General features: G+C 38.3%; 2 protein-coding genes across 5 annotated transcripts in view; one reads left to right on the forward strand and one right to left on the reverse strand.

The window, feature by feature from the left end:
* Window positions 1-4333: 4333 nt before the first annotated feature.
* On the reverse strand, window positions 4334-9670 carry praf2 (PRA1 domain family, member 2). Its single transcript, XM_034894490.1, has 3 exons — window positions 9433-9670; window positions 8673-8890; window positions 4334-6135 (listed from the first exon to the last, which is right to left on the reverse strand). Exons 1-3 carry the CDS (start codon window positions 9609-9611, stop codon window positions 5996-5998), a joined length of 537 nt encoding a protein of 178 aa, XP_034750381.1. The 5' UTR covers window positions 9612-9670; the 3' UTR covers window positions 4334-5995.
* A 3199-nt stretch (window positions 9671-12869) lies between these two features.
* Window positions 12870-13222, forward strand: part of copz2 (COPI coat complex subunit zeta 2) — a 21941-nt gene continuing 21588 nt past the window's right edge. For 2 of the 4 annotated variants that reach the window (XR_004659658.1, XR_004659657.1), the window contains exon 1: window positions 12870-13050. Coding sequence is in view for 2 of the 4 variants with exons in the window: in XM_034894489.1 (XP_034750380.1) it covers window positions 13039-13050 (12 nt within the window). In the remaining 2 variants the exon portion in view is untranslated. The remainder of the gene's footprint in view (window positions 13051-13222) is intronic. The other 2 variants (XM_034894489.1, XM_034894488.1) reach the window with 1 other exon arrangement.

Below are 13222 nucleotides of genomic sequence, written 5' to 3' on the forward strand. Positions count from 1 at the left end.
ATAAGTACAACCTACTTATAGAAAGGGCTTGGTAACCACCTGCCGGCACCACACTGCAGCCACATGATGTAATTGCCTGTGTTTGTCTGGAAAACCCCTCTCCTGTCTCCTCCCTCTCTCCCTTCCTCCCTCCCTCCTTCCTTCCCTCCATGCTGTGGTAACCTGTTTACAAAAGTCCCAGTGGAACAGCTGACTGTAACTTGTCAGCACCACCTTAAGACTCAGGGATATAAGAACTATACAGAATACTTTGATTCATAGTCCTGTGTACTGCCACGCTATCCCTTTATACATGAATCTAATCTTGCACTGTGTGGTTTGGGTCTGGTGTGACATTACATGTATGACATGGATTAAATCAATTATCTCACATGTGATCGGCTTGTTCGGGTCTTAAAAAAACTTAATTGTTGTCTTTTGTTGTTCATTTTCTCTACTTGCATGTAGTTCCTGTCAGTAGTTTTGCTGTTGTTGTTGTTGTTGTGTTATTAAATTAAATTAAATTCTATTCTATTCCTATGTATATGAAGCAGGATACTGTATAATAGAGTGGCCTGCTGCTATTGCATGTAATAAATAGTAACGGATGAAGTATTCATGTTGCTCAAACCACTGAAGTATTAGAGGTAAAATGTACTTTAAAAAGCTGTGTGTTGTAGACTTACTTTTACAGATCGGATTTATGTGTAAGTAGCCTTTTATTGTTGTAATTGGTGGAAGTCAATTGGAAGTACTTTTAAATTCTGCTAATACTAGCCTACAATATCTTTAAAAGCTGTCCCATAATGGACTTAAAGTATCAGACAATTGGAATACTTAATTATGGTAATGTCAAATATTACAGATTTGATCAATACTTTGTCGAACATTCGACCACTAGCTGTCAAGTACTGTGATACACCATTATGAAAGCATTAATATTAGACTCTAGCATTATTGTATCATGTTCCCTAATGTGAATACGAAGGAGGAGCAACAGGTTGCACAATGTGTTGCTACTGACCTGACATAGCTGTAACACGTTTATGAGTTTGGAAATATCCGGCAACGTTATGACAGCGCAGAAAACACTGCGATACACTGCTTACAGTACATGGATATTACAGGATCATAACAGGAATATTACAGTGATCCCACATGCGATTACACACTCACATTAACAACATTTAACACAGCGTTGTCAATACTCCATACGCTTACATACGTTCAGAATAGGCCTATTATAAGAATATTATATCATCTCGAGTCTTACCGGCTCGGAGTGTTGTCCGGTGTCTCACACTGTCCCGGTTTCTGTCTCTGTCTCTGTTCTGGGCACGCGAGGCTGGGACTACTTAAAGGCACACCCACTGATGACGTTCAGCAACTCCTCCCTGGAAAACGAAACACCAACTGTGTGCGTGTGCGCGTGCGCGTGCGCGTGTGTGTGTGCGTGTGTGTGTTTGTCTGGGCATACATGGTTTACATAACCAATCAGGTTAAGGAACCAATGTTGATGGTATTGTAATCATTAAACTTTATAATGTTATAATTATTGAATATTAACTGTATGAGTCATCTGTCTGTGTGTGCGTGCTTGTGTGTATGTGTGTGTTTGTTGCATTTAAAACCCTCTTAAGTAAAGGCAGTAAAAGCAGTGATTGTGCAGTAACGTTAGTAAAATGTTCCCTGTGATGACATATTTTTACATGTGACCAGTAGAAGTACAAATACCACACTGTAAAAAATACTCTGTTACAAGTGAAAGTCTTGCATTGATAATGTTACATAAGTAAAAGTATGTAAGTATCAACAGAAAAATGTACTTAAAGTACTCAAAGCAGAAAAACTTTTAGAAACTGGATATGATCCAAACAGTTGTGTGTTTAGTCGGCTTATCGTTTCATCAGGACTTGTAGGCCGTTATATTGTGGATATTGTAGTTTAATTTATAAAAAGAAATTGTAGCATATAAACATGTGTTTTTTGTGCGACAATCAGCTGTCAGATGAATGGAGTTAAGGACAAGTACTTCAAATTTGTACTTAAGTACAGTGTATGAGTAAATGTATTTTGTTACATTCCACCACTGTATGTGACAATATTACTTATTAATCATGACACATCCATGTTAGAGCAACATGCTACTCCATAGCTCATAACTACAGCATATACTTATAGTTTAGTCCAGTGGCTTCTAACCAAGGGCTTTTGTAGAATGTATCACAACAACCAAGTGAATATATATGTATAGTTACAGTATGTGAATTTATATTTAATCCCCCCCCCCCCCCCCCCCCGGGGATTAATAAAGTATGTCTTTTTCTTCTTGTCCATAGAGGATGCAAGAGCATGAACAATAACTCATAGTGACGTGACACCTGGGATGCAGGTGAATGCACAGAAATGCTTGTAAGTATACATTTGAACCTCAATTATTTTATATTATGACATTGATAAGAACATTTTCATGAACACGAATTGAATTGAAATCAGTCTTCTGCGTTACAACAACGCATTTGGACAATAGTTACCACTACAGTAAATGTACGTAGGAATTAAATGTATTTGGTTTTGCTATGTGTCTGTCCATTGACTCGTACATGCAGGTACTAAACACAAGCATACGCTCAGACATAACGCTTCCTCACTTTAGCAAAGAAATGATATAGGTTGGGTCTTACTCAATTTAGAGTGACTAACTTTGGTTTCAGCTAGCTAGAAGATAGATAGATAGATAGATAGATGGATAGATAGATAGATAGATAGATAGACAGATTTGTATATATACTGTATAAATACTGTCCATAGGCATAGATATACATATATAGGCATAGATCGATAGAAAGATAGATAGATGGATGGATAGATAGATAGATAGAAAGATAGATAGATAGACATATATATAGTAATACTGTAAATAGGCATACATATACATATATAGGCGTAGATTGATCGATATAGAGATATATATATATATATATATATATATATATAGATAGAAAGATATATATACATATACTGTATATATACTGTAGATAGGGTTAGATATACATATATAGGCATAGATATGAATAGATAGATGGAGTCCATACACGCCACAGTACTGCACTCTTGTTTTATTTAGAAAAGGTCTTTTAAATAATTGTAAATACCAGCTTTTGGCAAAGACATGGTGGGTCAAAAAACATTTAGCTGGATAGAAGGCAACATGGAACATTCAGAATCATCCCCGGTAAAACTAGTTAAATGTGCACTGTCATACAGAAATGTTCTTCTGTTAATTCAGTGAAGCTTTCTGCTCAGGTTGCCATGCTATAGCGATGCAAGGCCAACAACAAACAGCCATGTCCCCTGCTTTATTCTGGATAAGTACATCAGCTGAATGTCTAAAAAATCAATCAAACTACTATGGCACATGACAGAAAATTAAACCACCTAACAGTTGTTTCTGCATTAAAAATGAACACATCAAAATAAAAGTTGGTATCATCTGCATCGTAACAAAGGATTTAGACAGAAAGTTATAGTGGAAGAAACCCTTCAGCCAGTTTTAAAACTTGGATTAAATGGCGGTCAAGAATCTGTCTGGCAATAACACAGAAGGAGTACAGGATAGAGTTTATGACATACAGGTGTCTTAAACAAGCAATACAATGTACGGTACCACCAACAGGCAGCTATTACACAATGTTAATGAGTCAAATACCTTCATTCAGATTTCCATGTACAAAATGATTTGCTATAAAACTGCTGAAAACCCCTTTTTTACATGTAGTGTTCCCTAAATGTCGGTTAGCTAATAAAAAAACAAACATGCAATGTCCTTCTTTAAGTCTTTTTCTAAAAAAAAAGTTAATGTTAACCTTAATGTTAAATTTAGAATGCTAACATGCTCACAGTGCCAATGCTAACATGCTGATCTTTAGCAGCTTATGTTTAGCATGTCCATCATCTTAGCTTAGCATGTTAGCATGCGCATGTATCAGTGTCATAGTCGAGTCACCAACCGTCGAATGAGTCCGAGTCAAGTCTCGAGTGCCCTGTGTACCAGTCCAAGTCTGAGACACCAAAGAAGACTCAAAGTCGAGTCACTATTGCCTGATTTCTAGTGGAAGTCCAGTAATGAGTCCAGAGAATAACTCAAGTCGGACTCCAGAATTCCCTCGCTGCCTATTACACATAAAAGTGGTCAGAAACAAATTCTGAGTCTGATTTCATAAATCCTCGAGTCATCAGTGTGTGATTCCAAGTCAAGTCAAAAAGTCCAGAGTATAGCAACTTAATAACGAGTCCAAGACTTGAGTACTCCATCACTGCTAGAACTATTATTTCTAGTCATAGTTCCACTATATATTGTAACTAAAAGGGCCACTGTTCATCATTCCAATTGCTATAATTATTACGATTCATATTTCTCTATATCTGTAAATCTATATCAGTGTCTGCCCTAACCTGCCAGATGTTGCCCACAAAGACCCTGGGTCTGTCCGAGATCTCTGCCTAAAGGAAGTTTTTCCTTGCCACTGTCGCACCAAACGCTTGCTCGTGGTAGATTGTTGGGTCTTTGTAAATCATAGAGTGCAGTCTAGACCTACTCTAGCTGCAAAGTGTCTTGAGATAACTCTTATGATAGGATACTATCCATAAAATTGAAACTGAAATATTGCAAGACCAGGTGATCGTGCTAGCAATGTTTTGCCAATAGATGTTGAAATATTTCATGGGTCAAGTCCATGTTAGTCATGTTAGTTTAGCATGTTAGCATTTGCATGTATCAGTGTAATAGTCGAGTCACCAACCGTCAAGTTAGAGTCAAGTCTTGAGTGTCCATTGTTCGCGTCCAACTCGAGTCCCGAGTCCAGAAAATAGCGACTCAAGTTGTACTCAAATACTCCATCACTGCCTATTACACATAAAAATGATCAAAAACTTCATCCACAGTCCAATTTCATAAATCCTTGAGTCATCAGTGTGCAATTCCAAGTCGGGTCAAGTGTCCAGAGTATAGCAACTCGAATCCAAGTCCAGTACTCAATCACTGGCATGTACTGTATATAGCTTGACCTGATGATTGTGCTAGAAATGTTTTGCCAATGGATATTGAAATACTTTATTGGATAATTAAAATCTTTGACTGAAGGGTGACTTCTAAGGTAATTCAAAGGATCAGTAATGTCAGTTGGCTTCTTCCTCTGGGCACCATACATTTCATCATCGCAGTTCATTCAATATCTGTTGAGATATTTCAGTTTGGACTAAAGTGGTGGACTGACCAACATCGCTATCCCAGGAACCACATCACTAGCATTGCTAAAAACAGAGAAAATTACAAAGTACAGTTACCACAAGTGTTAGCACAGCTACCAACACAATTAATGGCTAGTGGTAATTTAACAAGTTATGAAGGAAGCAAGGGTAAGTTCAAAGTTATTAATTTGCTGATCCCAGTTGCCAGCACTGGACGTCCAGCAGTGGAATAGGCAGCTTTTTATTCTGGATAAATACAGGCTTAGAAATGTGGTAACTGAACTGTTTTCATCTAAAACAGGGGATTTGTTTCCTTCGCATATCTGCTCCGGTTGGTCTTGTATCAACTCTGTCAAATTGAAGCAGCATATTCTTTATATAAAACCTCCCATTTCCTTCAAATTTCACCTCATTTAAGCATTAAAGTACTTTTTCAATGCTACACACTATTGTAAACACTTTATGAAAATGGAATTCATTTGAACTCAGTCAATGCAGGTCAAATTAGTTAAATCCCGATCATTTGTTTGGTATGATGATTTCTATGATTTCATCTGTCCTCTTCCCATTGGACCAGAGATCTCTTCCTGCTGATTAGTTATTTTTAACAAACCAATGCTGCCTCTTTCTACTTCATTTTTTCTTTTGTTCTTCCACTTTCCCTGCTTTAATTCTCCTCTTATGTTTTTCCTCTTCCCATCCATTTCTCTTCAGATGGCACCCAAACTATCTCCCACCCCTGCACATCTCCTCTTCCTCTTTCTCTCTAGGATCCAGCCTCTTGTTCCTGTCCCAGGGCCTCTAACAGGAGTCCCATGGGCGTCCTCTTCAGACCGATGCTCTCCAGTTTGTTCTCCAGCTTGTTCTTTAGGCTGCGCAGCCTCACCGACGCGTGGACCAGAACCACTGTGAAGGAGCGAGACACACAGAAGGATGAAGCAATAAGTATATAAAAGTCTCAAGTTACCTCCATTTCTCAAATCCTGGCTGAACCATAACCTGCCATTAATCTGAAACTTGTTTCCCAATGGACAAAAAAAAAACACTACACTGTAACAAATTTAACGTAAAATTTAACAATTTGCCAGCAAGATACTGTAAATTCTTTTTACAGTACAGGTACCTTACTTCCATCTACAGTATTTTATGTATTCATTGTAAAATACAAAACAATTAAACATAACATAAGATAAAAAATTAAAAATACAGTAATTTACTTTACTATTTACAGTACTGTAGCAGCTATACTGTGATTTTTTTTTACAGTAATGCTTTGACTACTGTGATTTTGCCATGTTGACAAGGTTGTAATGTCAACTTTACAGCGTTCTACTGTAAAAATCATATACAGTAGTGTTACTGTGAAATCTAAAGGAAATAACGGGAGATTTCACAGCCATTATTTACAGTATAATATCTGGCTTCTGTCTGCCATCTCTGCCCCAAATTCTGTCGAGCCCCTCCCAAGCAGCGCTCGAAATTTTTTCCCACTAGGGATGTAGCGGTATGAAAATAACCTCACGGTTATAGTGACCAAAATTATCACGGTATTCATATTTTTAAAAATGTGTTCAATAGGTTCAGAAAGAACTGATACAAGCTGAAATAGTTTCCAAAAAGTGAAATTATAAATATATAGGCAACAGGCGTGTAAAAACTATTAAAAACTGGCTTCTGAAACACTGGCCATTGAAGCTGGTGTACAATAGGAACTTGAACCAGTTATGTTTGACATATGAAGTTGGATGTGGTTCTGAAATATAAGCAAATAATAATGCACATTAATTAACATCTGACTTACTGTGAACATGATTTAGCAAAACTTAATATTGTAGCCACTAACAAGAAACAATACTGAGAATTCAGTTCTCTGTAATAATCAACATAAATTGAACATATAGCTTAGTAACACAAATGGACAATAAGCCAAATCTATTACAGCACACATCCATAACGGAGCAAACAGTGTAAAACACCTTTAATAGCTAAGCAGGTGGCTCCACAGCGCTAGTCTGTTTACTGGTGATTGCACCTTGCTAGCAAATTGCCCTAACACAAGGCCTGCACAATTCAGGGAAAAATATGAATTACGATTTTTTAGCTTAGAATTGATATCCCGATTCACTGCCACGATTGTTTTCTCACAAAGTATAATGTTTATTACACAGATGAACCATGACAAAACAAATCGGCAGTACCAAACATTAGGGGTGCAAGATACATCAACTTAACATTGTTATCGCAATATCACGTCGTTCAATATTATTATTATCAATATATATTATTAACTAGGGGTTATTGCAATATATCGAAAGTATGAAACATTTTGTGGAGTATTCCCGTTGACGCTTGAAACGCTATAATGACTGCATATGTTGGTGCACGTCAGTCCAATATGAATAGTTATGCATATATTGTGATGGGTTTTCCCATAAGATTTGTAATTTTACATAGGATTAAAAATATCTAAATTAATACTGAATCAATATCGCAATATTCATAATCGATATCGCAAATCACATTTTGTCAATATCGGGCAACCCTATCTTAGCATCGATAGCACATTGTGACTTGGGAACACTTTAAAACCTATTTTATACAGTCTATGGTTTAAACTTATAGAAGAAAGTCGTAGCGGTTGTGATGCAGTCGGCTCGTAAAATGAAATGAGAAATAAAGTTATTTAAAAAACAAATCGTGAACAGGGTGAATTGAGAACGCAATTTTATAGCAATTCATCGTACAGGGCTACCTAACACAACCTGAATATCAACACGTGGCTGCACAAGTAATATTAAACAATCTGCACATATATCAGCTATGCAATAAGAAACACAGAAATATTATCAAGGTGTTAATATCTCTCTCTCTCTCAAATTAAATTAAACGGGGTCACATTGTAGCAGAACAATGAGATGTTTTATAAAATTCTTCACTTTACTGTAAAAGATAAACCAGGTAAAGACAACACTTTCCGTATTACAATACATCCGAAATCTAGGACAATATCTAGTTTCATATCGCGATATCGATACATTGCCCAGCCCTATGTTATCGTCAACATTTTCCCCATGGTTTACCTTCACACTGGCAATGGTTACATCCCTAGTCAGCACCGAGTTCGAAAGAGAGACTGAATTAGTAACAGATATTAAAAAAAGAAGCCACCACAGTAACATTTTCACTGGCCTCCAACCTTGTTTTCCAGTGTGTGACATTGAACGTGACACACCAAAAAAAAGAAGGCATTCTCATCTACTAGCAATGGGAAAGGAGTCTGTCACATATTTTTAAAAGGTTAACCCGCGTTTAAAAACCCTATATATATATATATATATATATATATATATATAAATTTTTTATACATATATTTTCATTGAAAAGGGTAATAGAGAGAGCTCTTTATTTAAAAAAATGCATGCATGCGTGTGTTCCTATCTTACTCATTAAAGGGAAGGCTATCCCAAACAGGAACACGGCCACGTCCCCAAGCACCGAAATGAAGAGGTAACTGGCCAAGAGAATGGCAAACACAGAGACGGATGGGTGGTTTCTACGGAAACGACGAACTGGAGCTTGGTTCTCAGCAACCCAGACAAAGCCCAGGAATATCAAGGTGACCACCAACGCCCCGACAAGCAACTGGAAGGGCTGGAAATACCTGAGGGAAAAGACACAGGGAATGTTTGTGTTGTAATTGTAATCTCTGGTGGATTTCTGAGGACTATGGTTACCTGCTGGCTAAATCCAGACAGCTATCTCTCCAATTTGAGTTTTCTGTTGCACGACTAAAACAACTTTTGAACGTACACATATGTATGTTCCACCAAAACAAGTTCCTTCCGGAGGCTGTTTTGCAGCAGCACCGTGGCTCTTAGAAAGGACCGAGACGATTGTGATTGGTTAAAAGAACCAAGCAATACACCCCACGTTTTTTGTCCAATCCCAGAATGCTGTGTGGACTAGTCAGAGACCCTCCTTTGCATGGCTGCAGGGGAGGGTCTGGCAACGCGAGATGTGGGAGGAGAGGGCTCATTCTCACTGCTGACGGTAAAAAGATCACGTAAAAATTATAGAAAGAAAGAGAAATGATCTGCTTGTTTATTATCTGCAATTATATCACAGGCCTACTTACCCTGTGTCTTATTATGCTGAAATTGAGAGAGAGAGAGAGAGAGACCACGTCAGAATAATGAAACTTACCCCACTAAAAGAAGGAGGCCCAGTGCGCACGTGAGATAATTGCTCTGGTAGTACAGCAGGTTGTTGATGATGCGGTTGTTCCAGCGGTCCAGGTCGCGCACATCGGGCACCGCGAACCGGGCCGAGCTCAGGAGAAAATCCTCCAGGCTGCGGAGGGGTGGCGGCTGCACGCCTGCCATCTTTCCCAAACGCTCACAAACTCTATTTCACAGAATGCAACGCGGGAGGAGGGAGTGGGCGGGCCACAAGGGTTTGGTTGTCAGTCGCGCAGTTAAAGGCGAGGCGCGTTCCCGAGCTTTGAGAACGCGCTTTCCGTCCCACAGTAAAATTAATGAAATATAGCATTACTGACTCTTAATAGGACTCGTTCATGGCGTGTTTTGGTCGATTCACTTGATTTTCATCCTTTGTAGGTACAATTCATTTTAATACAATTCATTAACAATAGGACTGATGAAGGGAATAATATAATAATGGTTATTTTTCAGTCTGATAGTCTGTTAGCCTATAGCCCAGACTAGTGGTTCTCATAGTGTTTTCCATAATGTACCCTTTGAATTTTTTTTTTACCCTTGTGTTGTCTTCCTGTCAAAATTTGTTGACACTTTTTATTGACCTTTTAAAAAATGTCTTACGTTTTTTTTTTACGTCCCTTTTTTTAACACTTTTGACGTTTTTTTTCAGTGTTTGTCACTTGTTTTTACGTTTTCAACACTACGTATCACACACTTATTAACTTTAGTTTTACAATTAATTTAGGAATTTACGGTCAATAAACCTCATTTATAGGAAATTATACCTAATGTTTGAGTTAGAAAAGCAGAAATGAGGAAGTATTTCGACTAAAATGAAAGAAAAGTGCATTGATGGATAATTACAGACTGGAATATGTCAACTTTTACTCAATACTATTTCAAAACTACTTCAATTTGTTTTCAAATGCTATAAAATTGGATAAGACGCCCCGAAATTAATGAAAGGAGAGATTTGTACTTGCCAAAGAGTGTTGTGTGGAATAAATTATGTTATTTTGGGGAATTAAAAAGAACATTGATAGGAAAACGGGTCAGTTTGACCCGAGGACCAGGTAACCATAGTCCTCAGATTGGCCAGCTAGTCCAGCTAGCTGTCTGGATTTACCCTGCAGAGATCTGAGGACCAGGTTACCATAGTCCTCAGATTGAACAGATAGTCCAGCTAGCTGTCTGGATTTACCCTGCAGAGATATGAGAACCAGGTAACCATAGTCCTCAGAAATCTGTTTGTTTCTGGTTCTTTAGGTTGCTTATAGATTGGTGGTGGGAAAGCAAAGCAGACCAACCCTAGGACTATGTTGGAGTAGAAAGGTGGTTGTAAAGTCAGGTGGAGGCTGTGGGAACTCATATTAATGTTAAAAAAAACTCATAAAGTTGCAATGGGACCTTAAATGAATCAATTATTGACGTTAACCTACTCCCTTTCGTTACAATTAGATGTAATTTGCTTTTTAAAACTTGATTGGTGAGAGATAAACATACAATTAGATCAGAATGTATCACTCTAAAACCTTTACTTGTCCCACACTGGGGAAATTGCGGTTTGCACAGATAAGGGCAACATAAGTAAGTGCACAGAGATAGATAAATGCACAAAATATAGCAGTATTAACAGTAATATACAATAAATTACACAAGAATTATTAATTATTAAATTGCACTTTGAAAATTGCCCAAATGAAAGATTATGCACAGATGTAATGATAATTATGGCACATGGGATGCAGGATATATTGCACAGAGTCAACATATAGTGTATAGGGGATTTTCATGGGTCAGACCAGGGCCAAAATAATATGAACTACTGGTGTGAAAAAGATGTAAATGTCAAGACATCACAGCCTATGTTCATTTGATGTTGATCATTGTTCCATAAGATATGTCACACGTCTCCCAATTTTATAGGATTGCAATAAATTGCTATACAGTCCCTTTAAGTATGATTCCTTGTCACCCTATGACCCTAAAATGAGCCTTTTGTCAAACTGTAACCAATATGTCAAGGGGTTTTCCTGATCCAGCTGTGAACCAGGTGTTCCCTTATTGGCCCAATGCCACTCTGTTGTGACCTGGAAGCAAATTGAAGCCTAAAGTGGAATATGGTGTTGGCGTCAAAGTCCACTTCTGCATCGGTATGCATTGTAAGACCCAGCCTCTCTCTCCTGTGCTGTTAAACCTTAATCCAACTGTACCATAGCCCCAACCACTAATCTCTGTTTATTTATTTTTGGGACATTAATTTTTGGGCATTTTAGACCTTTATTTCCACTTGTCTACCTGAGCTAACCCGGCCACCCGACCACTAATCTTTGGGAATTGGGACTCTTACCATAACTTGACTGAAGACCTCACCCAAACCTTGGAGGCCAGCACTGTTCAACAGAGTTCCATTACCTATTATTCTGCATCCCCACTAATAAATGTGTGTAGTTATTGTAAGTCTGTTTCTTGCTCAAACAAGCTGTGAGAGGAGACAAAACATATTAATATTAGTATTATGGATGGGAAAGAGTGATGTGTACTTTAAGATGAATGAGTTATGTGTGCAGGTGCTGGCACCCTAACCCTATTGCCCTGTCTTTGAACGCCCCTTGCCATTTTTTCTTATTAAAACTAGAAGACAGATGTTATTCAATATTTTCCTTGTTGTGAACAACTTCCATGACAAGACCAACACCAATACCCTCTGACTATTTTGTTCTTAGGTGCCTCAGGATATTATAAGTGTCATCAAATGTATTATCTTTAATTTCTGTATTTGTATTAAAGCACATACATATATGTGCAGAAGTAAAAAATAAACAAAACAAAATAAATGCCCATTCATATACACATTGCCAAAATACATAGACCTCAGTGGTCCCCTAATGTATCTGAAGTCTTAGGGGACCCCTAAGGTCTATATATGAGACTTCACATAAGGTATTAGGGGACCACTAAGGTCTATATAAAAGACTTCAGATACAGAATTAGGGGACCACTAAGAACTGTATAAAAGAGACTTCAGATACAGTATTAGGGGACCACTAAGGTCTATATAAAAGAGACTTCAGATACAGTATTAGGGGACCACTAAGGTCTATATAAAAGAGACCAGATACAGCATTAGGGGACCACTAAGGTCTATATAAAAAATACTTTTGATACAGTATTAGGTGACAAAGCATCCAAAGAGCACCATATCACGGGACCTTTAACTAGTGATTTATTTTTAGATACATTGTTGATTTAGATCTTTTCATGATCAATGACAAATCGCAGCCTTATCGTGTAGCATCCAAAACATATGGTTTAACTGCAAATCGTATGTAAATTGTAGCCTCGTTAGGCAAACAAAGACTTTTATTGTGAAAAGTCAGAATCTGAGAGGCGGGAGACATTCGGGAGCGCGCTCTGCTGTACAGTCAGCTTCCAGAGAGGGGGTTTATCCGGTTGGCTGCTGCGGGAGCGGGCTCGCGCCCGGGCGGCTCCGTAATAGAAAAAAAAAAGGAAAAAAACGGTGTGACAGCTCAGAGCTGTCCACGTCAACACACCGAGCGAGCTGCGAGCGAGTACGGCGGCGGCAGCAGCGATGGACTCTCTGGTGAGCATCCACCGTTTCACCGGGCTCGTGAACCGACACTTTTACTTTGGTCTAGGAGGGGTGAAATGGTGATTTTTTGTTGTAGCCTAGAGCTTGTATCGCGCGAGGGACATTTGTTGCATTATGGCAGTTTTGGCGTTACTGGAGAGGGAGAGGGAGAGGGAAAGGGGGG

The sequence above is a fragment of the Etheostoma cragini genome, chromosome 15 (assembly GCF_013103735.1).
Source record: "Etheostoma cragini isolate CJK2018 chromosome 15, CSU_Ecrag_1.0, whole genome shotgun sequence".
In the NCBI taxonomy this organism is placed as follows: Eukaryota; Metazoa; Chordata; class Actinopteri; order Perciformes; family Percidae; genus Etheostoma; species Etheostoma cragini.